The sequence below is a fragment of the Anomaloglossus baeobatrachus genome, chromosome 4 (assembly GCF_048569485.1).
Source record: "Anomaloglossus baeobatrachus isolate aAnoBae1 chromosome 4, aAnoBae1.hap1, whole genome shotgun sequence".
NCBI lineage: Eukaryota > Metazoa > Chordata > Amphibia > Anura > Aromobatidae > Anomaloglossus > Anomaloglossus baeobatrachus.
Genome location: NC_134356.1, coordinates 62,093,916 through 62,120,574, shown reverse-complemented (window position 1 = coordinate 62,120,574; position 26,659 = coordinate 62,093,916). Strand labels below are relative to the sequence as shown.

The following is a 26,659-nucleotide window of genomic DNA, read 5'->3' as shown; positions in this document are numbered from 1 at the left end:
CGGCGATCATCCACCACTGTTGTCATCCATGGACGCCCAGGCCTTTTTGAGTTCCCAAGCTCACCAGTCAATTCCTTTTTTCTCAGAATGTACCCGACTATTGATTTTGCTACTCCAAGCATGTCTGCTATCTCTCTGATGGATTTTTTCTTTTTTTTCAGCCTCAGGATGTTCTGCTTCACCTCAATTGAGAGTTCCTTAGACCGCATGTTGTCTGGTCACAGCAACAGCTTCCAAATACAAAACCACACACCTGTAATCAACCCCAGACCTTTTAACTACTTCATTGATTACAGGTTAACGAGGGAGACGCCTTCAGAGTTAATTACAGCCCTTAGAGTCCCTTGTCCAATTACTTTTGGTCCCTTGAAAAAGAGGAGGCTATGCATTACAGAGCTATGATTCCTAAACCCTTTCTCCGATTTGGATGTGAAAACTCTCATATTGCAGCTGGGAGTGTGCACTTTCAGCCCATATTATATATATAATTGTATTTCTGAACATGTTTTTGTAAACAGCTAAAATAACAAAACTTGTGTCACTGTCCAAATATTTCTGGACCTAACTGTACATATATATATTACACATACACACATATATATATATATATATATATATATTCCTTTTCTTGTTGATGCTAGTTTTTGTTTCAAAGCCAAATATTTTTTTGGTTTTTTTATATGTCATAGTTGTGCTCCACAAGCCATTAATGTTTTTTATTTATGATTATCTTTATTCTGCATGTTGATTCGATCCTGGCTATACAACAAATGTATATAGTTTTTTGCCAAAATTATTTAAAAAAAAAAAATATACAGTATATATATAAATCTAATATATAAAGCTGAATGTGTGTATGTTGTATGTATGTGTGTATGTATGTCCGGGATTGGCTTCTGCACCGTCGCAGCTATAGCCACAAAAATTTGCACACTCACACTTCTGGACCCCGAGAGCGTCATAGGCTATGTTTTGAGGGGAGATTTTAACCCCGCTCTTTACAGTTATTCACCAAAAAACCTGCCTCCATTAAAGCGAATGGAGCTAGGACCCACACTGCAGCCAGAACTTAAGAAGAATGCGCAGCCACGCCCTTATATGGAATGTTGGCATGTCACAATGCAGCCAGGGAAAGAGGCAGACACAGACAGGGAAAGAGACAGACACAGACAAAGAGACAGACTGACAAGGAAAGAGACAGACATGGAAAGAAAGGGAAAGACAGAGACAGGTTAAGAGACAGACAGACAGGTAAAGAGATAGACAGACAAAGAGACAGACAGAGAAACAGGGAAACAGACAGACAGGGAAAGAGAGGGAAAGAGACAGTCAGGGAAAGTGACAGAGAGAGACTGAAAGAGATAGAGAGACAGACGGAGAAAGAGACAGAGACAGAGATATATACAGAGGGGGAGACAGACATTATAATTACACTTATATCTAGTTGTTTGTGTGCAGAATACATTTTTGTTAATACATTCTATTTTGTTAACAGCAGTTATTAACCCGGGCGAAGCCGGGTAGTACAGTATATATATATATATATATATATATATATACACACACACATATATTATATATATATATATATATATATATATATATATATATATATATATATATATGAGAGAGAGAGAGAGCGCGCGTGTATGTATATGTATATATATATATATATATATATATAAATATATATATATATACATATACATACATATATATACATACATACATACATAGATATATATAAAAAAAATCCTTTTCTTGTTGATGCCAGTTTTTGTTTCGGAGCCAAATATTTTTTTTTATATTTCAGTTGTGTTCCACGAGCCAATTACTTTTTTTTGTTTGCGAATTATCTTTATTCTGCATGCTCGATTTGATCCCAGCTATACAACAAATGTACTATATATAGATATATATATACAACCCAGATATAATAGGCAAGGGTGTATGGTAGACCAGGAGGAGAATCATATATTATATATATATATACTGTATACCGGTATATTTATTTATGTTTTGTTTATATTTGGTTATGGCTTGATTTTTGCTAACATTTTTATTAATAAATGTCGTTTTGGGCTACAAACAGGATAATTTTTAAAGAACTTTTGTTAGAAGGTTTTTGTTATGTAATATGAATTCAGTATGATGTAGGGGCAGACAGAGTCCCATTCCAGAGATTTGTCACTTACTGGACAGCTTGGTGTAGTTTTGTCATAATCCCAGTTTTCTCTACTGTAGCTGTAACAGTGCTTAGAATGCAAAGGCCTGTATAATCTCACCCACACTCCAGATTGGCAGCTTTCTGTGTACCATGGACATTGTCAACAAGCTACTAATCAGTTCTGGGGGCGGGATTACACAGTCTAGCCTGACATGTGAGCTGTAGTCCTGCAGTGATAATCTCCTGCTGATAAAACACTGATTGTATTGCACACAGAATAAGTGACACCATTGAAATAAGAGTCTCTGTCCCTACATCATGCTGCTCTCAGATTAAATATCAAAAACCTGCTGACAGATTTCCTTTAATGTTTTTTTTCATGGCATTATTTGGAGGGAGCAACTGAAAAATTACAAGTATGGTATGAATCATTTTATGTTTTGATAGATCAATTTTTACAGATGTGATGATACCAAATAGGTGTTTTACCTTTTATTTTTGAGTTAAAACAAATTTTTTTTTTTTTACATTTTTCTTTTACAAAATTTTTCTTCATCTTTTCTCTAGGAGACTTGAATCTGCAAATCAATCTGTTTCTTTTATATTTTAAAATACTGTATTTGACGTCGTGTAGTACATATCAAATTTACTAATCTCCTATGAAGCCATGGCAAGCCATCGGGTCTCAAAGATCTTGTCGCACAGGGCCCGATAGGTGCCGGAAACCATTGCCCTATGCAGTCAGGCCATTTAGATTGAATCAGTCACCAGGTTTTTGCCATCTAATCCTGAGAGCAGTATAATGTAGAGACAGAGCCCCGGATTCCAGCGGTGTGTCACTTACTGGGCTGCTTCGTGTCATTTTGATAAAATCACTGATTTATCAGCAGGAACTTATCATTACAGGACTACTTTGCATGCTGCAGGTAGTCCAGCATATTCATGAGCTCGGTATAACACCACCCCACCACTGAATGGCAGCTTTCTCTGTACATTGTATATGAGCAGAAAGCTGCCAATCATTAGTGTAGGCAGGTTATACAACTCCCCATTCAAATATCTGCTAGAACTGCAGAAAATGAAAATGTGATTATCAAAAGAACAGAAAGCAGCTCAGTAAGTGATACAACACTGGAATCAGGGTCTCTGGCTCTTCATTATGTTGTTCTCAGAGGTTGGGTAGCAAAAACTTGGTGACAGATTCCCTTTAAATGGTTAATCAGCAGCGATCGGAGCAAACTCTGCTCACTACTGTTAGTTGCAGGTGCCAGCTGTATAGTACAACTGGCACTGGTTGGATTCAGTCCCTGAGGCTGCTCTATAGACCTGCACTTGACCAAGGACATATTATGATAACATTTTAATTGCATTAATTCCTATTTTTCAGGAGATCTACCAGAAGTAATTAATATTTATTTCTCGGACAATCCCTTCAGATATAATTCAATTTGTTTTCAATGGTTTATCAATATCAGAAACAATTTAATGGAATTTGATAATCTGACATTTGGCAGGGATGTTGATTGGTAACTGGTAAAATCTGTGTCTGTGGTCGGCATTACAGCACAAGTAGGAGAACAGCGGAAGAGAACACTGGACGCCCATCAGTCCCCACATTCCCCTCGTACAGGTATGACAGGTCACCTATTTGAAAATATCCATCTGGCGTCCGATGGTATTTAGAAGGTTTACCCCGTCCTTCATGTAAAGCTTCTTTGTCTGACTGAAGACTCTGGGGGAAGAAAAAAAAAAAGAATTAACATTTAGTATGTACTGCAATAGAAGAGATCCTGAAATCTTGCAGTTTTCACTCTAGACGGCTGAGCCTTGACTGTACAGATTCTTCCCAGAAACCAAATTGTTATCATACACTGCAGTCCGGATTATAATAAAAAATAATACCTATCTATAGAAAACACAGAAGCCATCACTCACAACAGGGGATGGTCACAGCTCACCTGGTCCCCCTCCATGCACAGTGACCTCTGCAAAGCTTACCTGGTCCCCCTATCTGCACAGTGTGCTCTGTAGAGCTCACAGATGCCAACTAGTGGTGGGGTTGTGATTGGTCTACCTGGCAGCAGGCCAAGTGGATTTCTAGTGATAACCTCCTGCAGATAAAACAGTGTTTTGTTTTTTTTAAAGACTACTGCAAGCATATTGCCAGAATCAGTGTCTCTGCCCCTACATTATGCTACTCTCTGATTAAACAGATAAAAGAATCCAAATAAGAGAGGAAATACATTCATTCTACTGTATTAATTACTAGTCCCCAAAATACACCAACTCCAACAGATGATAGTCACAGCAGCCACTAGATGGCAGTATGGTCCTGTAGATGAAGGGATCATCCCCAGCAGAGCCGCCATTCATGGCCGATACATTAATAGCTAAAGAAAAAAAGCTCCAGAGATGTAGCACAAAGGCCAATTTATCTGTATATTACAGATCCTCAGATAAGTTCAGTCCGCTGCAAAACAAGATATATCTTTGTGCGTTTTTTTTTTTTTTTATTACCGTGCTTTATATGTGCCACGCAGCGCGCAGGAAGCCGTTAACTTGAAAATACTGCCATGTAAACTGCATAGACAGGCAATTCATTTCTTCACCTACAGGAGATTTACTATTGAAATTATAGCAAACGAAAATATTGGTGTATGTTTTATCGAGAGCCGTCTGTGCCTCGGAGATCTGAGACTCTGGTGAGCAGCGATGTGCAAAATATTCCTCATTCTGAATATATATCTTTAAAATACATTACTGCATCACTAAGAACAGACATCCTCTTAGGATATATAGCCCCAGTATACAATATGTTAGGTACTGGGCTCCACTAGTGATGTATATCCTTGATATACACTATAATATGTACTAAGCTCCACTAGTGATACATATACTTGGTATACACCACTATGATACGTACTGTGCTCCACTAGTGATATATATCACGGTATACACCACTATGACATGTACTGGGCTCCACTAGTGATATATATCACGGTATACACCACTATGACATGTACTGGGCTCCACTAGTGATATATATCACGGTATACACCACTATGATATGTACTGTGCTCCACTAGTGATATATATCACGGTATACACCACTATGACATGTACTGGGCTCCACTAGTGATATATATCACGGTATACACCACTATGATATGTACTGTGCGCCACTAGTGATATATATCACGGTATACACCACTATGACATGTACTGGGCTCCACTAGTGATATATATCACGGTATACACCACTATGATATGTACTGTGCTCCACTAGTGATGTATATCTCGGTATACATTATGGTATGTACTTTGCTCCACTAGTGATATATAGCCCCAGTATATATTATGGTATGTACTGGGCTCCACTAGTGATGCATATCTCGGTATACATTATGGTATGTACTTTGCTCCACTAGTGATATATATTCCCAGTATATATTATGGTATGTACTGGGCTCCACTAGTGATGCATATCTCGGTATACATTATGGTATGTACTTTGCTCCACTAGTGATATATAGCCCCAGTATATATTATGGTATGTACTGGGCTCCACTAGTGATATATATTCCCGTTATACATTATGGTATTCAGTAGACTCCACTAGTGATATATATCCCAGGTATTCATAATACATTTTTATTTATATAGCGCCCCATATTTCACAGAACTTTTCAATTCAAGGAGACATATACAGACAATATAAGACATTACAGAGTGACACAATTCAACACATACCAAAAGGAGTAAGGTTCCTGCTCGCAAGCTTACAGACTATTAGGAAAATGGGCAAGCATGAAGGGTAACTGGTAAAAGTGCTGGAATGGTATGGACCAGCCATCAAAAAAAATAGTTTATTCATATTTCACTGCATGAACTGGTCATCAGCTAGAATTTGTACAAATACTAGGTGATGACCGGTTCATGCAGTGAAAACAGATGATAACAAGGGCCAAGTTTTGAAGAAAATATTGTATGGGCAGAATGGGAATAGTTAGATAAGCGAGGCAAGGCGATAGATCAGACTGAAGAAATAAATTTTAAAGGTCATGTTTAAAATTGAAGGTATTGGGAATGAAGTAAATTGTTCTTAGTAGTGCGTTCCAGAGAATTGGCGCAGCTCCTGAGAAGTGTTGGAGATGGGAGGTGGAGGTTAGGATTATTGAAGATGACAGTCTTCGGTCATTAGCAGAACAGAGGGCACAATTAGGGTGATAAACAGAAAAAAAAGAAAAAGATATGCGGCGGTGCAGAACTGTGGAGAGGAGAGCCTTGTGGGTTAGAGTGATAAGTTTATATTGTACTCTGAAGCGGATGGGCAACCAGTGCAATGACTGGCACAGGGTGGAGGCATCGGTGTAGCAGTTGGAGAGGAATATGATCCTGGCTGCTGTATTCAGGATGGCTTGGAGAGGGGAGAGTTTAGTAAGAGGGAGACCAATTACTAGAGAGTTGCATAAGACCAGACAAGACTGAATAAGAGCGACATTAAGAGTTTTTGCAGAGACAATGATAAAAATAAGGTTGCATTCTAAAGAGGTTTGTGAGGTGGAGGCGACATGAGCAAGTGAGTGAGCGGATGTAGGGAGTGAAGGAGAGATCGGAGTCAAATATAAGCCCAAGACAGCGGGCATGGGGGTTGGGTTTAGGAAGGTTAGTTGAGAGAGGAAACCTGATAAGTTCAGTTTTTAACAGATTTAGTTTTAGATAGGGGGACGACATGATGTTGGAGACAGCAGACAGACTCGCTGGTATTTTGTAGTAATGCAGGAGTGAGGTCAGGGGACGATGTGAACAATTGGGTACCATCAGCATACAGATGGTACTGGAAGCCAAATCTATTGATGGTTTGTCCAATAGTGGCGGTGTATAGAGAGAAGAGGACGGGGTCTAGGACTGCACCCTGAGGAACCCTGACAGTAAGAGGAGCTGGCAAAAAGATACAGGGAAGGTGCAGTCAGAGAGATATTAGGAGAACCAAGAGAGAATGGTATCCTTGAGTCCAGGAGAATCAGCAGAGAGCAGTGACTATTAGGCCGGAGTCACACTTGCGCGTATCTCGCGAGAGTCTCGCATTGTATCACCCGGCACGGCCGCACACTCTCCTGACAGGAGCCGGTCGGCTGCATGTATTTCTATGCAGCTGAGACACTCCTGTCCTGAGAGCATCAGGCAATGCCGGGTGATGCAATGCGAGACTCTCGCGAGATACACGCAAGTGTGACTCCAGCCTTAGGTTTAGCTGTTAGCAGATCATTAGAGATATTAGTAAGAGCAGTTTCAGTAGCGTGTAAAGGCCCAGTCACACACAACGACTTACCAGCGATCCCGAAAACGATGCGACCTGATAGGGATCGCAAGTAAGTCGCTGGGAGGTCGCAGGTGAGATGTCACACAGTCAGATCTTACCAGCGATGCAGAAACAATACAGGTCGCAGCAGCGACCTGTATAACGATCTCAGCAGTCACTGTGACCCTGTCACACAGTGTCAAACACAGCGATGTGTCCTGCCCAGCAGGACATCGCCTTTGAAGAAAATGGCCTGGACCATTCTGCAACGACCAGCGATCTCACAGCAGGGGCCTGATCGCTGGTAAGTGTCACACATAAGATCGCTAACGGGATCGCTACTGCGTCACCAAAACAGTGACTCAGCTGCGATCTCGCTAGCGATCTCGTTATGTGTGACGGTACCTTAAGGAGTGGAAACCGGATTGTAAAGGGTCAAAGAGAGATATCTGACAGATAGCGGATTAGACGGGACTGGATCAAGCGTTCCAGAAGTTTAGAGATGAAGGGGAGATTAGAGACCGGTCTGCAGATAGCAGGACAGTTTTGGTCCAGGGATGTTTTTTTAATAGTAGGTGTATACTAGTAGTGTAAGTGAGGGAAGAGGGAAAGACATCAGATGATAGAGGTTAAATATTTTAGTTAAGTGAGTTGAGACAGCCGGGGCGAGGGCCTGAAGGAGATGTGAGGGAATAGGGTCACTGGTGCAGGTAGTAAGGCGTGAAGATGCAAGCAGCCTGCCATAACCTTCTTCTGTGAATGGTTCAAAAACAGAAAATGAGCTAGATGAAGTGCAGGAGGGCAGAGAATACATGATAATAGGAAACTGGGAGAACATTTCCTGTCAGTTAGTGTCAATTTTTTCTTTAAAATAATTGGCCAGATCATCCGCGCTGAGGTTGGTGGTTGGGGCCGGGAGTCTTGGACAGAGGAGGGAATGAAAAGTGTCAGAGTCGTTTATGATTGTTGGATAGTGAGGTGATGAGGGTGTTGAAGTAAGCCTGTTTGGTGAGGTGGAGGGCAGTGTTGTATAATTTAAGCATAAGCTTATAATGGATGAAATCTTCGGCCAGATTAGATTTTCTCCACAGACGTTCAGCGCACCATGAGCAGCGCTGGAGAAAACGGGTTTATAGTATGTGCCAGGATTGCCGCCGTCTGATACAAGTTGTTCTATGTGTAGGAGGAGATGCTACTTCATCCAGGGCACTTTGCAGTGTTTCATTATAATGTTTGTACTGGGCCCCACTAGTGATATACTGTATATCATTATACAACACTATGGTATTTACTGGGCTGCACTAGTGATATATATCCCCAGTATACAACACTATGGTATTTACTGAGCTCTACTAGTGATATATATCCCCATTATACAACACTATGGTATTTACTGAGCTCCACTAGTGATCTATATCCCCATTATACAACACTATGGTATTTACTGAGCTCCACTAGTGATATACCGTACATCCCTTGCATACACTAGTGTATTTACTGGGCTGCACTAGTGATATATATCCCCGGTATACAACACTATGGTAATTATTGGGTTCCACTAGTGATATATATCCCTGGTATACACTGCGGTATTTACTGGGCTACACTAATCCTATATATCCCTGGTATACAACATCACCCATTCCCTGTAGACTGTGAGCCCTCGCGGGCAGGGTCCTCTCTCCTCCTATACCAGTCTGTCTTGTACTGTTAATGATTGTTGTACGTATACCCTCTTTCACTTGTAAAGCGCCATGGAATAAATGGCGCTATAATAATAAATAATAATAATAATAATATTTACTGAGCTCCACTAGTGATATAGATATCCCCGGTATACACTAGGGTATTTACTAGGCTCCACTAGTGATATATACCGTATTTTTCGGACTATAAGATGCACCGGACCATAAGACGCACCCTGGTTTTAGAGAAGGAAAATAAAATTTTAAGCAAAAACTGTGGTCATGACACACTGTTATGGGGCGAGGATCGGCTGCTGACACTATTATGGGGGTAATATCCCCAAATTCTCTACTAATGTACCCCAATCCTGGTAATGATCCTCATGCCCTGTGTATATATTTATGTCCCTCATCCTGGGATAGCCCCATCTTGCTTTATACTGCATCCTGGTATGTGCTCCCATCCTGCTATATACGCCATCATCCTGCTCATATACCCCCATCATCCTGCTCATATACCCCCATCATCCTGCTCATATACCCCCATCATCCTGCTCATATACCCCCATCATCCTGCTCATATACCCCCATCATCCTGCTCATATACCCCCATCATCCTGCTCATATAACCCCATCATCCTGCTCATATAACCCCATCATCCTGCTCATATAACCCCATCATCCTGCTCATATAACCCCATCATCCTGTTCATATACTCCCATCATCCTGATATATGGCCCCATCCTGCTCATATACCCCCATCATCCTGCTTTATGCCATCATCCCGTTCATATACCCCCATCATCCTGCTCATATACCCCCATCCTGCGGCACACACAAAAAATAAACGTTTACACTCACCTTTCCTCGTTCCACGCAGCGTTGCTCCTCCTCCTGTCTGTGCCGGCAATACTGTGTTGAGCCGGCCACGTTCCCTGCAGCACTGCGATGTATTGTCCTCCAGTCTGCCGGCGCGGCTGTGAAGACACACGTGCGCACAGCGATGACGTCATCGCTGTGAGCACCGCTAGTCTCCAGTCCACACAGCGCGGCAGGCAGACTGGAGGACATTGCGATGCTGCAGGGGAACGGTGAGTACATTGATTCACTGATCCCCACATTGATGATGATGTGCGGGGAGCAGTGAATACAGCCGAGCATGATCACTCGAGGCTGTAGTTGCCAAGGGTGATCACGGCCGGCTGTTAATTATGCGCGCATCCCCGCCCATCATCCCGCCCACCTATCAGCCCCGGCTTCAGCGCTGAGAGATGGGTGTGCATATGTAATGAGCGGGCCCACGTGGTCACGGCAGGCGCTGCTGCTGCCTGCTCGTGCCCCCGATGACCCGCTCCACTGCAGCACCCTCATTCCCCGCAGCCATGCCCTACATTCAGACCATTAGACGCACCCCCCACTTTCCCCCAACATTTGGGTGAAAAAAAGTGCGTATTATGGTCCGAAAAATACGGTATCCCAAGTATACAACACTATGGTATTTACTGGGTTCCACTAGTGATAAATATCACTGGTATACACTAGGGTATTTACCAGGCTACACTAATGTTATATATTGCCGGTATACATTATGGTACTTACTAGGCTCCACTAATGATATATATCCCCGGTATATATTATGGTATGTCCTGGGCTTCAAAAAAAAGTTGGGATATTAAGTAAAATTTGAAAACAACAATAATGATTTGAAAATCTCTTCTAGCCATATGTTATTCACAACAGAACATAGAGCACAGATCAGAAGGTGAAAGTGAGATATTTTTCCAAAAACTAAGCCAGGTAGAAAGTGATGACAGCGACACATCTCAAAAAAGTTGGGACAGATTTAACAAAACACTGGAAAAGTAAGCTGTACTAATGCAAACATCTGGAGAGTCATGTTTTTATTAAATCACATGATTGTGTAGAAAAAGAGCATGTTAGAGAGGCAGAGTCTCTCAGAAGGAAAGATGGTCAAAGGTTCACTAAACTGTAAGCAAATGAGTCTAAAAATTCTGGAATAATTTCAGAAAAACATTCCTCAATATAAAATTATAAACAGTTTGTGAATCTTTTGATGATATTACATACTACTGTAGCTGAAGGGATAATCATATTCTGGAGAAATGCCCAAAAGATGAGGCCGACAGTCAATATTGGATGCTCGTAAATTATACGTCCTCAGGCAAGACTGTATTAAAAACAGGCATAGTTTGGTAGTACTAATCACTGCATGGGCTCAGGAATAATTCAAGAAATCATTAGGATTGCACATCAAACAGTGTTCACAAACACAAATGTGATTTAAAAGCTCTATGATGCAAAGAAGAAGCCATATATCAGCACAATCCAGAAACGGTAACATCTCTGGGTCAAATGGGTAAAAATGGAAAACTGTTCAGTGATGAATCAAAATGTGAAATTCCTTATATAAACTTTGGACACCATGTCCTACGGACTCATGAGGAGAGGGACCATCCAGCTTGTCATCAGCGCACAATTCTTGCATATTTGATGGCAAGGGGCTGCTGTACTAGTGCCTAAGACATGGGCAGCTTACTCATCTAGTAAGCTGCTATCAATGCTAAGCATTATACCGAGGTGTTAGAACAACATACTGTATGCTCCATAGAGACAATGTCTATTTCAGGGAAGGCCTGGCATATTTCAGAAAGACAAACCACATAAAGAGTCAATCACAAAATCATAGTTTCATAGGATAAGTGTCCGGGTGATGATTCGGTCACCTGAAGTCCAGATCTTTTATCAATAGAAAACTATTTGGCGCAATATGAAACATAAAAATCAGACAAATAAGACCCTGAGACTTGAGCAGCAAAAATCCTACATTCGACAAGAATGGGACAAAATTCCTCTCCCAAGACTCCAGCAATCGGTCTCCTCATTACCCAGACATTTGCAAATTTTTGTAAAAATAAGAGGGTACACAATGGTAGCCACTGCCCTGTCCCAACTTTTTTGGAGATGTGTTGCTGCCATCAATTTCTAGATTAGTTTTTTGTTTTTCAAGTGAAATAGAAAAATGTCAAACTTTGCATCTGTGTTCTTTGTTCTGAATATAATATGGCTATGACAGATTTCCAAATCATTGCATTCTTGTTTTCTTTACATATTACACAGCATCTCAGCTTTTTTTTGGAATTGGGTTTGTATATTCCCGGGATACACTATGGTATTTACTGACTTTCTAAAATCAGAGTTACTCAAGAATGAAAGCTATTCTTCAACCTACGGATTTGACTATTCGGACTCCCAGCAAATTTGAGAACTGGGCTCTGCAGAGTCCCTTTTAATTAGTGCAGAAGTTGATCATGTCCTCTCTTATGCTCCATTCCCCAACTCCAATCCTCAAGGCCCACCAACAATGCATGTTTTTGGGATTTCTTTAGCATTGCACAAGTTTTAGTTTAATCCCCTGTACTGGTGATGATTCCATCACCTATGCAATACTAAGGAAATCCCAAAAACATGCACTGTTAGTGGGCCTTGAGTATTGGAGTTGGGGAACTCTGCTCTATGCAACTGCTAGAAGTTGCTCAGCGCTGTCCCACAGACCGTGAATGAGCAGAAGTGCACATGCTTAGCCTCAACTCCATTGACCGTTCTCAGAATCGATGGCTGTCTCAGCGGTTGGACCAACATGGATCAGCAAGTTGTGAGAAAGGCTAACTTCCAATCTTTGAAAAATAACCTTCAATAACCGTATGCAGTTATCTCCTTTGTGCCTCCTAGTGGTGGCTGTAGGTTGTCAACATGCGCCTCCTAGTGGTGGCTGTAGGTTGTCAACATGCGCCTCCTAGTGGTGGCTGTAGGTGGTCAACATGCGCCTCCTAGTGGTGGCTGTAGGTGGTCAACATTCGCCTCCTAGTGGTGGCTGTAGGTGGTCAACATGCGCCTCCTGGTGGTGGCTGTAGGTGGTCAACATGCGCCTCTTAGTGGTGGCTGTAGGTTGTCAACATGCGCCTCCTAGTGGTGGCTGTAGGTGGTCAACATGCGCCTGCTAGTGGTGGCTGTAGGTGGCCAACATGCGCCTCCTGGTGGTGGCTGTAGGTGGTCAACATGCGCCTCCTAGTGGTGGCTGTAGGTTGTTAACATGCGCCTCCTAGTGGTGGCTGTAGGTTTTCAACATGTGCCTCCTGGTGGTGGCTGTAGGTGGTCAACATGTGCCTCCTGGTGGTGGCTGTAGGTGGTCAACATGCGCCTCCTATAGGTGGTCAACATGCGCCTCCTAGTGGTGGCTGTAGGTGGTCAGCATGTGCCTCCTAGTGGTGGCTGTAGGTTGTCAACAGGTAGGTTTAAAGCTATGTCTATGCAGGGGCTATGGTGCTCTGTAACAGAAAAATGAAGTTCTGATCCCTATAAAGATATATACAGAAATTAATTGGCGCATTACTTTTTCTTAGCAGTAATAACTACAGCCAATTCTTATCTTCTCCTCCAATAAACACAATTTTCTGGAAAAGCAAAATCACACAAATCTAAAGTGACTGGTTGTTACATAAATCCTATCTACAGTAAGCCAAGCTTCATTTCTCCAGATGCTGGCTGACCTCCAAACCTCAACAATTGGAGAACGCATTTCCCCAGATTGAGCACATGTTGTCCGGAACATCTTTGCAGGAAGTTGTACTTCCACTTGATTTCCATGGGAGAAAGTCTCTGATTCAGCACAGACCTCTCACCTACCAAACTAATTATACATGGATTTTCAGATTTCTGACTTTCAGAAGTTCCTTGTGCTGTACAGCTACTTATTCCCTGAACAGATCCTTCCTTGTACAAAACAAGTTAAAGGGGTTTTCCAAATCCAAAAATGCCTAGCATAACTTAGACCATCAATGTTCAAGCAGTCAGGAAAGTCTCCCACAAGGAAAACGGGCACGAAGTGGATTTTAAGTTGACATGGAAGGTTAATTTAGGTTGCAGTTTTTCTCTCGTTGCAGATTCAGTAATACTCAGTGGATTTGCCCACATAACAGTAGTAAATTCGCAGTATATGTGGAGATACAAGTCCAATCCCTAATGATCATCAAAGCTATTCGGCTATGGATATCGGAGGTTGTGGGTTGCATTAATCAACTAGGCAGGTTACCGATGCAATTCATTTTATTTCTCCCATGCACGGTCTTACAGCAACTCCCGGTACATAGCCAAAGCACGATGAGTCAATGAGATCCCAAACCGAGACAAGGAGTTCCATTGCCCCTGTACCAGGCGATACCCACCATCACCCAACTTTTGGTTGGCCCACAGCTTTTGTACCTCGGTCTGAAGTCACAGTGCGTGCTCCTCCAGAAGACGAATTGTAGTGAGTATTCAGCTCCAGCGAGCAACAATCCTCTATTATCTTGTCTGTGCCCATGTATCCCTTTTTTTTTTATTGAATTTCCATTAAAATAGTATCAACAATTTGTAGTTTACATTGTAAAACGATTGACGCGTTTCTGGCAATAGTAACATTATTTGTCATAGTCTGAATCATGGAATTCTGGAAAAACATTAAAAAAAAACAAAAGAACTAATTGTATGCAAATACAAAGCAAATACTAATTGAAATCATATGCGTCATTCGCTCTCATAAATAAGTGACAGATCATAATAAGACTCCAACAAATTGCCTGTATAGCAGCTAATTCTAGCATCCAGCACGCTTCCCATAAGAGGAGACCACAGCAGAAGACAACTATGGAGGGGAGCATGCCGGATACTAGCATTAGGTAGAAGACAGGCGAACGGGAAGAATTCTAGACATGATGTCACACATATGACAGCAGGTGACACGTATGCTTTCAATTAGTATTTACTTTGTATTTTTAAAGGTCTTCTCATAATTCCATAATTTAAACTATGAAAAATAAAAAAAAACAAAAAAAACCCCACAAAAAAACAGGACGACGGCGCCTTTTGTGATACGTTTAGCCAAATTGGTATTAAAAAAAAAAAAGCAAAAAGGTATCTATAACAAGGCGGTGCTCACCTTTATATTGTTGTTTTAAGCATATCTCATCCTGTCACAGGGCCCTCCTTCCTGCAGAGATGTCTTGTTTTTGGGCTAATGAAGTGGAGCAGATCCCTGAAACGTGTCAGCTTTTAAGACCCTGAACAGAATAGAATCTTTTACCCTACCTATGGACTGCTGCTACATTCTGTTGGAGTGACAGTGCCAAATTTACCGTGTTTTTCGCTTTATAGGACGCAACTGATTATAAGACGCACCCACAAATTTGGTGAAGGAAAAGAGAATTATTTTTTTTTTATGTTAAATGGGGTCTGTCTTATAATGCCAGTGTCCGTCTAACAAATCATATAGGGTATATGTCCCTCATAGCCCCCCATCCTAAAATTAGCCCCCTTAATCTTGATATGGCCCCCTTATATTGAATATAGCCCCCTTGTGCTGGCACATGTCCCCCAGTGATGCCACATGTCCCCCATTGATGGCACACATCCCCTATTGCTGGCACACATCCCCTAAAGCTGGCACAGGTCTCCTATACATGGCACACGTCTCCTACAGCTGGCACAGGTCTCTTATGGATGGCACACGTCCCTCTGTGCTGCCCATGGCCCCCTATGGATGGCACACGTCCCCCTGTGCTGCCCATGGCCCCCTATGGATGGCACACGTCCCCCTGTGCTGCCCATGGCCCCCTATGGATGGCACATGCCCCCCTGTGCTGCCCACGGCCCCCTATGGATGGCACACGCCCCCCTGTGCTGCCCATGGCCCCCTATGGATGGCACACGTCCCCCTGTGCTGCCCATGGCCTCCTATGGATGGCACACATCTCCCTGTGCTGCCCATGGCCTCCTATGGATGGCACACATCTCCCTGTGCTGCCCATGGCCCCCTATGGATGGCACACGTCCCCCTGTGTTTGATATGGCCCCCATGCTGCTGCCCATAGTAAAATAAAATACTCTTTACTTCCCTTGTCCAGCGCTGTCCTCCCGTGTCTCCCTCCGTGCTGCTGAGCTCCTGCACTTCCTGGATCTCGGTGCTGGTCATGTGATCCGCACAGCAGAGTGACATCATCTCTGCGTGCCTGATCACAGTGGCAGCAGGGAGACACGCTGGAAGAGGCAAGTAAAGTGTTTTTTTTATTTTAGGATGGGCAGCAGCATGGGGGCCATATCTAACACAGGGGGACGTGTGCCATCAAAGGGGGGTGCAGGCACATATAATATGCATCGCTCCCCCAGCCCATCACTGTGGTGCGGTTTGAGCACCACAGTGATGGACAGCAGCAGTGCATATTATATAAGCGGGAGCAGGAAATCTCCTGCTGCCTACTGCAGCCTTCACCAGCCTCCACCAGTCTGCCTCAGCCTCCAGCACCGCTCCAGAGCTGCCCCCACCTCCCCTGGGCCCTGCAGTATATTCGGATTATAAGACGTACCCCCTACTTTACCCCAAAATTTGGAAAAACAAAAGTGCGCCTTATAAAGCAAAAAATACGGTGATTTTTTTCTGTTATATATGGACCTTATGGTTCAAACATAAGGCCAAAAACGCGTTCATCTTACAAGGTATACAACAAATTCATAGAATTTTAATGGAATTTGGATACAGAAGATTTTTCCTTTTTATACAATACGAAAGTGCCATTCTCCTCCTCTGATGATTTTAAGTAGACGATCTGCAATGGAATTGGCACCCATTAATCTTCATCTATTAGGGTCCCAGACGTGAGAAGCCCAAATAACGCTAGTATATCTATTCCAGAGCATGTGACAAGCAAGTCGTAGACTTGTAACTGTTAAATTAAATACGGTTTAAATAGGCTGTTTGATTATTATAGGATAATTAGATATTTTGGGATAAATCAGACAAATATATATGGTATTCCACATGTCAATATTTGCTGCATCTACTATATGTAACAAAAATACAGTATAAACAAGTGTTTTTCTAAAAGTAAGACCTCTCACCAAAATAAGCCCTAGCAGGAATTTTCAGCATTTTCAGAGCAAGGATTAATTATAAGCCCTACCCCGGTAATAAGCCCTACTCGCACTTCAATAATGAAGTGTCCATGCAGCTAAAAAAGCTAAAGAATACTGCAGGACACTTCATTAAAGAGAGCAGACACCTCCAAAAGTGAGAAGACTCCGCAATCATACTCACCATACGCCGAACGGGAAGATCTGCAGTGGAACACACACCAACACACATCAAATCGCACGAACACACACAAACATCAGATTGTGCGCACACAATCACACATCAGATCGCCCATACAATCTCACATCAGATCGCACACACAATCATCACATCTGCAGATGCCGATTTGCTTCTAGCTGGAAGGGCAAGATGGCACGCAGTGCAGTGGAGTGCGAGGACCTGCGGTGGAATGTATGAGGGACCTGCGGTGGAACACATCGATGCGTTCCGTCACAGGTCCTCGCACTCCATTGGACTGCGTACTATCTTCCTCTGCCAGCTAGAAGCAAATCGGTATCGCCAGATGTGGCGAGAGTGTATGCGATCTGATGTGTGATTGTGTGTGCAATGTCATGTGTGCGTAGGACTATGAGTGTATGTGTGCATGTGTGTGTGTGTGTGTGTGCAATGTGTTGTATACGAGTGTGTCGGGGAGGACCACATGATGCATACCTGCTGGGAGCGCCTGCTGAAGATCACAGGAGGACCTGGGAGCCACATAGAAGTCTGGAGCCTGGTAAGTATGATTCTCCTGGGAAGAAGGGGGTCTGCCTTTTTGTGGGGGTAAACTTAACCCCAACCATTTTTCCCCAAGAATAAGACCTACCTGAAAATAAGCCCTAGTGCTTTTTTCGGGGCAAAAAGAATAGGACAGTGTTTTATTTTTGAAAAAAATAAAACACTGTAGTATATAGTTAATCCCCCAGACCAAAACCTGAACAGTACAAATCTACCAGCCACTTACATCAAAAGGCAGGATCTCCACCGTGGTGTTATAAAGCTTATCTTCAGGGTGCTCTATGTTTCCACTTCGGAAAAAATACCTATAGGAAGAAAAAAAAATTATAAATTAAGAACGAAGCTCTCAAGTCAAAGACAGATGAAGGTCGATCTCGTGATAACAAGTAATTATTTCTTGTAGTCTAATTAACTCGTATCTTAAGGAGGAGGAGGAGACGCGGCATCCACAGCAAGCAGTTTTCAATCTAAAAAGGAAAAAAACAACCTGATCTCCACCTTCCATTTTCTGCATAACGTCTAATATTGAAAAATCTTATCCTTCACTTCCGCAGCTTAAAATAAGACCATGGGGTGTTTGCTATAACATCAGCATATAGTCTCTGTACACTTGCTTTTACCACCACTTACGCTATTCTTAGCTGTAGTGCATTAATAGCGGTATGTTTGTTAATACCCTAATGCGTGATTAGCCTGTAGGAAAGCTTTAAGAGCAGCTTTATCGAAATTCTACGGCAGGTGCTTATAAGAGAAGAGTCGGTAAAGCTAGATAAATACTGTAAAAGCTGTGCAAACATTTGCTGAGCGAGACCAAGACGAACGTGAAAACTTCATTTAAACATTTCAGGCAATTTTCAGACACTTACCGAATGCTCGACACCGGGAATACGCTTACTTCACGGTTACTGATGTATTTTATTACTCAGGTTGAGCTCTTGCATGTGCTGCATATATGACTATGGGTGTTTAACGCCGAGGCAGATATTTGTGATTGATCACTGACCATTTTGTGTAATCATATACAACAAATACATTTTCGCACTAACTGAGATTTTTTTCGGAAACAAGTTTCTGAGTGTTTCGAAGCCAAAAACTCAAAGGTCCTAAGATACGCTGCGCGGCACCCTTTTAGGGCAGTGCATGTAACAGGCAAGACACAGGCCGCATACACTCTTTAAGGAACATGGCTGAAAACTTTGGTTTCTGTATCTAATCTTCCGAAATTCACTTGTATTCCTTAACCAAAAATGTAGAACTATATATTCAGGAGGGGTTTCTTTCCTGTCAACCCATCCTTGGCTCAGTTCTCACATTATGTGAACATGTTTGATGGATGAGCTGGGAAAGTGGCCAATGTATATTTTTTTATCCTGTAATTGAACAATTTTTGCTTTGTAGAGGCATCCTGAAAAATAACTTCTACAACATGGTACATTATGTTTTTTTTTTTATTTACAGGAAAGTTTATGGGTGACATACAGCACCATACGTACGAGGCTTCTTTTAGCGGAAAACGTTTGGATATTTGCACCCAAAAATACGTCTGTGATGCTCAAAAGCAATCTGAACAGAGTCTAAATCCCCCTTACACATTAGATGGTTGTTGGCTGAACGATTACTCGGCCAGCAGCTATTTCAGCCTGTTCAGCTATACATAAGAGAAGAAATGGGTTGTCAAGCCACGCTGCCGGATGGATTCACGAGAGCAAACTATGTAATCGGCATATTTTGCATTGTTCTAGTTCTATGTGTTTCGGAGTTAGCATGCGGCTTCTTCAGGAACCAACAATAGCAATGTCATTGCTATTGTTGATTCCTAAAGAAGGAACATGCTAGCACCGAAACACGTAGAAAAAGAACAATAAAATATGCTGAATCCATCTGGCGGTGCGGCTTGACAACCCATTTCTTCTCTTCCATCAATTGATGTTTTTACCTTGTGGGTCTGCAGCAGCCTTTTTTAGACTAACAAACGTATTATAGGAGTTGTGACTTGCACAACTCCCCTGTCATGATCCAGGACCGGTATTCCCTGCTCCAGAGTTTCCCAGACCTGGCCTGGTCATGTCAGGGGTTAACTTCCATCAGCTTCATTTGTTCGTTTCAGGAGACACTATATCTGGGCGCTGCACCTGCATTGCAGGTTATAGTTTTGCTCTGCAGCCTGTAACTGGCTCTGGTGAGATTTCCTGTTTAATCTGACTCTTTGTTGCCATGCCCTGACCTGTACTCTCCCCTATTTGTCCATCTGTCCCAGTCCCTGACTTCTGTCTCCTGTCATTTGTTTACCCATCCTGGTTCATCCTCCTTCCAGTTTTTGTGTCCCCTCCGGTCTTGTCTCCTGTTCGCTGTCCCCTTTGTGTTTCCCCCTGCATACCTGATCTCCGGGCATCAGACCTTGGTGCTGTTTTCTGACCTGATCTTCCCTCTGCAGTGACTTGACTTCCTGGCTAGACCCTGACTACTTGACTACTCTATTGCCCCCTGGTGGTTTGCCTGTGAATTGCCTGCTGAAGTTACTCTGCTGTAATTCAGCCTCCTTTCTGTTACAGTGATACTTTGACTCTCCTTCACTACACTTCTGCCACCTAGTGGGGAATACGCTGTACTACTTTCTTACCAACCCTTTATACAGCATGACATCACCCAGTTGAATGATTCCCTGCACCCCTTAATTCTAGTTCCTACCAGGATAAGACGCCAGTTTTTGCGCCTTTTTGTCTTTCAGCCTCATCGTTCTAACAGGCATACACAAGAGCACTCATTCAACCGAGCCCTCCTGTGTTCTCTATGACAGACAGGTTTGGTGGCATCTTATCTCAGGGAGAACAAAAGGATTGGTAGTCCAAAATCAGACATACTGGATCCTTAATTCCCCAAACAATCAATTGTCCAGGGTGTACATACATATTAGATATTGGTGGATTTGGTTCACATTCTAATATGTATGGGGGTTTTAAGTTGGCCACACAACGAGATCGCTACTGAGATCGCTGCTGAGTCACGTTTTTTGTGACCTCATTAGCGATCTCGCTGTGTGTGACACTGAGCAGCGATCTTGCCCCTGCTGTGAGATCGCTGCTCGTTACACACAGTGCTGGTTCGTTTTTTTATTGTTGCTCTCCCGCTGATAAGCACACATCGCTGTGTGTGACAGCGAGAGAGCAACAATCCTGAATGTGAAGGGAGCAGGAGCCGGCGTCTGACAGCCTGCGGTAAGCTGTAACCAAGGTAAACATCGGGTAACCAAGGTGGTTACCCGATATTTACCTTCGTTACCAGCCTCCGCAGCTCTCACGCTGCCAGTGCCGGCTCCTGCTCCCTGCACATGCTAAGTTAAGCGGTGTGAGCTGGTAACTAAGGTAAACATCGGGTAACCATACCCGATGTTTACCTTAGTTACCAGTGTCCGCAGCTTCCAGACGCCGGCTCCGTGCAAGCGCAGCGTCGCTTGCACGTCGCTGCTGGCTGGGGGCTGGTCACTGGTCGCTGGTGAAATCTGCCTGTTTCACAGCTCACCAGCGACCATGTAGCGATGCAGCAGCGATCCTGACCAGGTCAGATCGCTGGTCGGATCGCTGCTGCATCGCTAAAGTGGGAAGGAACCCTAAGTCAAATGTTGGCCACATGTTCCTCCGTCAAACAGCCATCTCTCCTGACTCCCACACACAAGCGCTCGGCTTGGCTATGCTGTCATGTGTTTTCAACAGGGAGCGTGGAGAAAGCAGATGCCAGACACTTCTGTCAGTTGCTTGTCTCACCTAAACAAAAGGATTAGGAGTCAAAATTCCCACTGTCTGATACTTCAATTCCCGACAACATCTATTGGGGGGAGAGTCGAGAGGACCAATATTATCATCTCGCATATAGCTATAATATTTACACCTAGAAGGCCTTCCTTAGTACAAGGCTATACGAATACTAAGACACGACTCACAAAACAACCTGGGAAGTGATTAACAATGAAATGAAGAGTAACAAAGCCAATAATCATCCCGGTCATACAAACGACAAAATTCCAATATGTTTTACTATTCACGGACCTTTCAACCCGTAAAGGTTTGAAGAACCTAAAGCGAACAAAGTCTCCTGCGGTTGGTGTGAACGCCCAAAAGAAATCTTCTCTTAGGTAAGCCTTCTCCAAGGTGAAATGTTGGTAAGTTTTTAGGCTGGTGCTGACCTCAGCAGCTGGATTCACATGTTCCTTTCGGAGAGCTTGCTTACCAAAGTCTTTGTCCTGAATGAGACAACAAAGTTATATTGCTGAGAAATGTAGGATGTATTTATTACAGACCATCAATTCCACAGAGTATATAGGAAATCCAATGACATCATTATTATGATCAGAACAGTACTAGATTCTCGACATAACGAGAGATCATGTATGATTAGTGTAATGTATAAGGGCTTGTATACGCTACTGTTTCTGCAGAACCGATCATTACCGATCATGGCCTCATAAATTTGTTGTAGGTGAAACATTTGCTGCTTTCTTGCATCTTTTAAGGTGACAAAAAAATGATTGTTGTCAGCACATGAGCTGCCAACAATAATAAAACTTCATGAAGACAAGAGAACATACAAATAAATGACTGTGTGTAAATTAAGATTGGGGGTATGCTACAGATATGCAGACCACTGCAGGCACTTCACAGAGGTATTACCATCTCATTTGCTATTCCCAATTTCAGGAGAATGGCAGTCATCTACACATGTGCAGACAACAGTTTCTAGACATACGCCGGTCTTCTAATCAATTGCAGACACATCATCCACACAGTCTCTGAAACGTTGTCGAACATGGCTTGGAAATGCTCATCAAACCACTAGACAGTTATTGGCATATCGCATTGGACAAATTAAAAGTGATTATTGCAAGATATAAAGGGGTGAACTATCAGGCGTGTCAACATGGAAACACTTCATTTCAGGTTCCGTCCTAGAATTTATATTGGTTAAAAGGGCTCCAGGATGAAGCATTCTTAGTGTGAAACGTGCGTCGGGTGTACGGGGACACTGTATTTTAATGTTGTTACTAACGCCCTATGCAGGTAGAAACAATAATACTTTGGTTTTCTGGACCTTTTCCATGTTTATGGTTATATATTTTTACATATAATACTAACATGACACACTTGTGCCTTTTGTAAAAAGGTATGTTTACCATTTGATTGCCATATATTTAAAACTATTCTGACACTTGTGTCTTTTTTGAAAAAAATATTTTTCAGAAACATGGTAATTTATTTTACAAGATATCGGTCCTGAGGTATTAGTTATTTTTCTTCAATATTTTTATACATATTGCGTAGGGGGTTTGGCCAGGTATCCCTAATGCGTACCATCTGCCCCCTGGGGGGGGGGTTCTATCATGAGACGTGTTTTATGTGTTTTTACTACTTTTCAATAAAGATATATATATTTTTATGCGGTTGCATAAGTGATTTCTTAGTGTAATTGCTTAAAAGGGGTTTACTTAACTTTTATTACTATGTAGTCTCAGATACTTATAAAATAAACTGAGCTTTTACCCACTCTCATTCGGTCACCGCCGCTGAAGTGGTGATGTCACATCGACAGTGCTGCAAGCCAATCACTGGGATCAGCAGCAGGTGCTGACTACATTGGCAGAGCTGCAGAGCACAGTGATTGATTGTAGTTGGCGCTGTAGTTGCAACACCACAGCTACATACAATCAACAAGTAATGAACGCAGTGGACCCAGAGGCATAAGGAGTAAATGTGTGTTATTTTATAGGTTGCAGAATTTATGGAATAATGACATTAAAAAGAGAACAATCCCTTTAACATATCTCCAGTTCTGCAAATATTAATTATGCAATTCTCCATACCTTTAATTTCTGAATTTTCCCTGCCAGAGATGAGTGGGTCCCTACGTGTTGGAACAGAGAAGGTTTGAACCGAATCCTCAGGTTTGCTTTTTGTCTGTCGCAGTGCTTCTGAAAATGAAAAGCATTCATTATTAGCAGGCGGCTGTGCTTATGTCTAGGTCAGATAACACAAACGTTGAAAGAAAGCAAGCAAACTGGTTATCACCATCCCGAAACAGTATTCAGCATTACAAACACCACATCCCATATGGCACAAAGCTCGCAGATGAGAGAGACGTGAACGGTTGTTTTTTTTACACATAATTAGCAGAACTGGAATGTGATAATTTTTTGTGTCACATATTTGTCTTGCTAAGATTTATTAACGAGAATCACACTTTGTATCTGGTTTTAGTAAAAACAGAAAAGCAAATCTGTTCCATAAAGTAACGAAAAAAGAAAAAAAAAAAAACAAACGCTGACGCCACTAACGCACAAAGTTAATGGTCGGCAAATTTACAAACCTTGCTTTTATGATTAGGGATATACACAAAGCCTGAGAGCATCGGCTGTTATAGGTCATGGCCAACAAGAAGTCCATATTCAGCTCAAGGTCTTAGAAGTACCAGTTTACCCTCAAGGTAGCCTCAAGGGGTGTTTCGTACAAAGGGATTCATGGTTTCGGTTATGGGGAACATCATGAAAAAAAAACCAAAGCTCATTATATGCAGATGATGTCCTTTTGCTCAACAACTGGCCAGCCTTGTTGGCATCTGCCATGGAAATCAACAAATATGGACAATTGTCTGGACTTTGTCAACTGGAGCAAGTCTGTACTTATGCCGTTGGGAAAGAAACCCCTTAAAGAAGTTGTCCAGTTACCAAAACGGATTTTTTTTTTTCTGATAAATCTTGCTAATATGTGCTCCTCAACACATCTATTATGTTTTTTCAGCAAAATTACCTTTTATTGTGCACTAGCAGCACATCTTCATTGCTGGCTCCAGCTCTGATGGGGTTAATCTCTCCTCTGACTTCCTGTGTTCAGTTCCTACAAGTCCCAGAATTCTTTGTGGCTCTAGGGCGGTGTCTAGCTTATCTAACACACCCATTGTGTCTAATACACCCACTCTGCTCTCCGACCAAACCCTCCTCCCTGCCTCTTCCCTGTGGATGCACTGAGATCAATCATACAGAGGCAGCAGCAGCTCTACACAGCCAGGGGAAGAAAGTGTGTGTGTGTATATACAGTGTATGTGTATGTGTGCGCGTATATACAGTGTGTATGTGTATATACAGTGTGTGTGTGTGTGTATATACAGTGTGTGTGTGCGCGTATATACAGTGTGTGTGCGTATATACAGTGTGTGTGTGTATATACAGTGTGTGTGCGTGAGTGTGTATGTGTGTGTGTGTGTCTATATACAGTGAGTGTGTGAGTGTGTATGTGTGTGTGTGTATGTCATACTCACCTGTCTGCAGGGTCCCGGTGCCATGCCTGCTTCCAGCCCCTGTCTCGGTACCGCCGCTCTGGCTGTGTGCAGTCTCCCCGGGGCACGCACGAAGCTTGCAGGACCTGGCGGTGGATCACCTGATGCAGTCACCTGACGCATCAGCTGATCGTAGTCTCGCCGGCTTTTTCGCGCCCGGCCGGCTATCAGCTGATCCTGCCGTCAGGGGACTTCATCAGCTGATTACCGGCAGCTCCTGCAGCGATCGGACAGGATCAGACTCCGCTACAGGAGCTGCCGGTAATCAGCACAGACGTGAGTATTTTATTTATTTTTTTTTTTTTTTGCATTGATGCTTCAGCTGATTGTATAATCGGCTTTTATACAATCAGCTGATGTGTGATGTGATTCAGGCACTTGATCCTGACACATCTGATCGCTTTGCCTTCCAGCAAACCGATCAGATGATATTGGATCCTGATTGGACGGCGCGGGACCCTAACCCAGGATTACTGCGGAGGGGGGGTTCTTTATTTCAATAAAGATGGAGTCACTAATTGTGTTGTGTTTTATTTCTAATAAAAATATTTTTCTGTGTGTTGTGGTTTTTTTTTTATCATTACTAGAAATTCATGGTGGCCATGTCTAATATTGGCGTGACACCATGAATTTCAGGCTTAGGGCTAGCTGATAATATACAGCTAGCCCTAACTCCATTATTACCTAGCTAGCCACCCGGCATCAGGGCAGCTGGAAGAGTTGGATACAGCGCCAGAAGATGGCGCTTCTATGAAAGCGCCATTTTCCGGGGTGGCTGCGGACTGCAATTCGCAGTGGGGGTGCCCAGAAAGCTTGGGCACCCTTCACTGTGGATTCCAATCCCCAGCTGCCTAGTTGTACCCGGCTGGACACTAAAATTAGGCGAAGCTTACGTCATTTTTTTTTTAAAATTATTTCATGAAATTCATGAAATAATTAAAAAAAAAAAGGGCTTCTCTATATTTTTGGTTCCCAGCCGGGTACAAATAGGCAGCTGGGGGTTGGGGGCAGCCCGTACCTGCCTGCTGTACCCGGCTAGCATACAAAAATATGGCGAAGCTCATGTCATTTTTTTTTTCTTTTTGGGTAAAAAACTGCATACAGTCCTGGATGGAGGATGCTGAGCCTTGTAGTTCTGCAGCTGCTGTCTGCTCTCCTGCATACAATGAACATTTTGAATAAGGAAATGACATCAGACCTTTTTTATTTTTTTCATCAACAATCTTTAATGGCATTGTGCACTGATTAAAAACGCAGTGAGCAAAAACGCAGCAAAAAAGGCACCAAATCGCGGCAAAAACGTGACATGCAGCACCGCAGGTGACAAAGCAGAGCAAGTTGGTGACATGCTCTGCTCTGACACATAGTGTGCTGCATGTCACTGTATCCACTCTGGGACTTGTTGTGCAGGTGACCGGATGATACATGTCACTAACTTGCTCCACTCTGTGACTTCTGCTGCATTGTTCCAACTGTATACACT

At 42.7% G+C, this 26,659-nt stretch overlaps 1 protein-coding gene across 1 annotated transcript in view; it reads right to left on the bottom strand.

Annotated features, from left to right (window-relative positions):
- MGAT4B (alpha-1,3-mannosyl-glycoprotein 4-beta-N-acetylglucosaminyltransferase B) overlaps positions 1 to 26,659 on the bottom strand; it is a 511,447-nt gene that overhangs the window by 7,275 nt on the left and 477,513 nt on the right. The window contains exons 10-13 of the mRNA XM_075344381.1: positions 23,708 to 23,815; positions 21,900 to 22,093; positions 18,083 to 18,161; positions 3,812 to 3,899 (exon numbers count right to left, since the gene is read on the bottom strand). Of these exons, the coding sequence (XP_075200496.1) occupies positions 3,812 to 3,899; positions 18,083 to 18,161; positions 21,900 to 22,093; positions 23,708 to 23,815 (469 nt within the window). The remainder of the gene's footprint in view (positions 1 to 3,811; positions 3,900 to 18,082; positions 18,162 to 21,899; positions 22,094 to 23,707; positions 23,816 to 26,659) is intronic.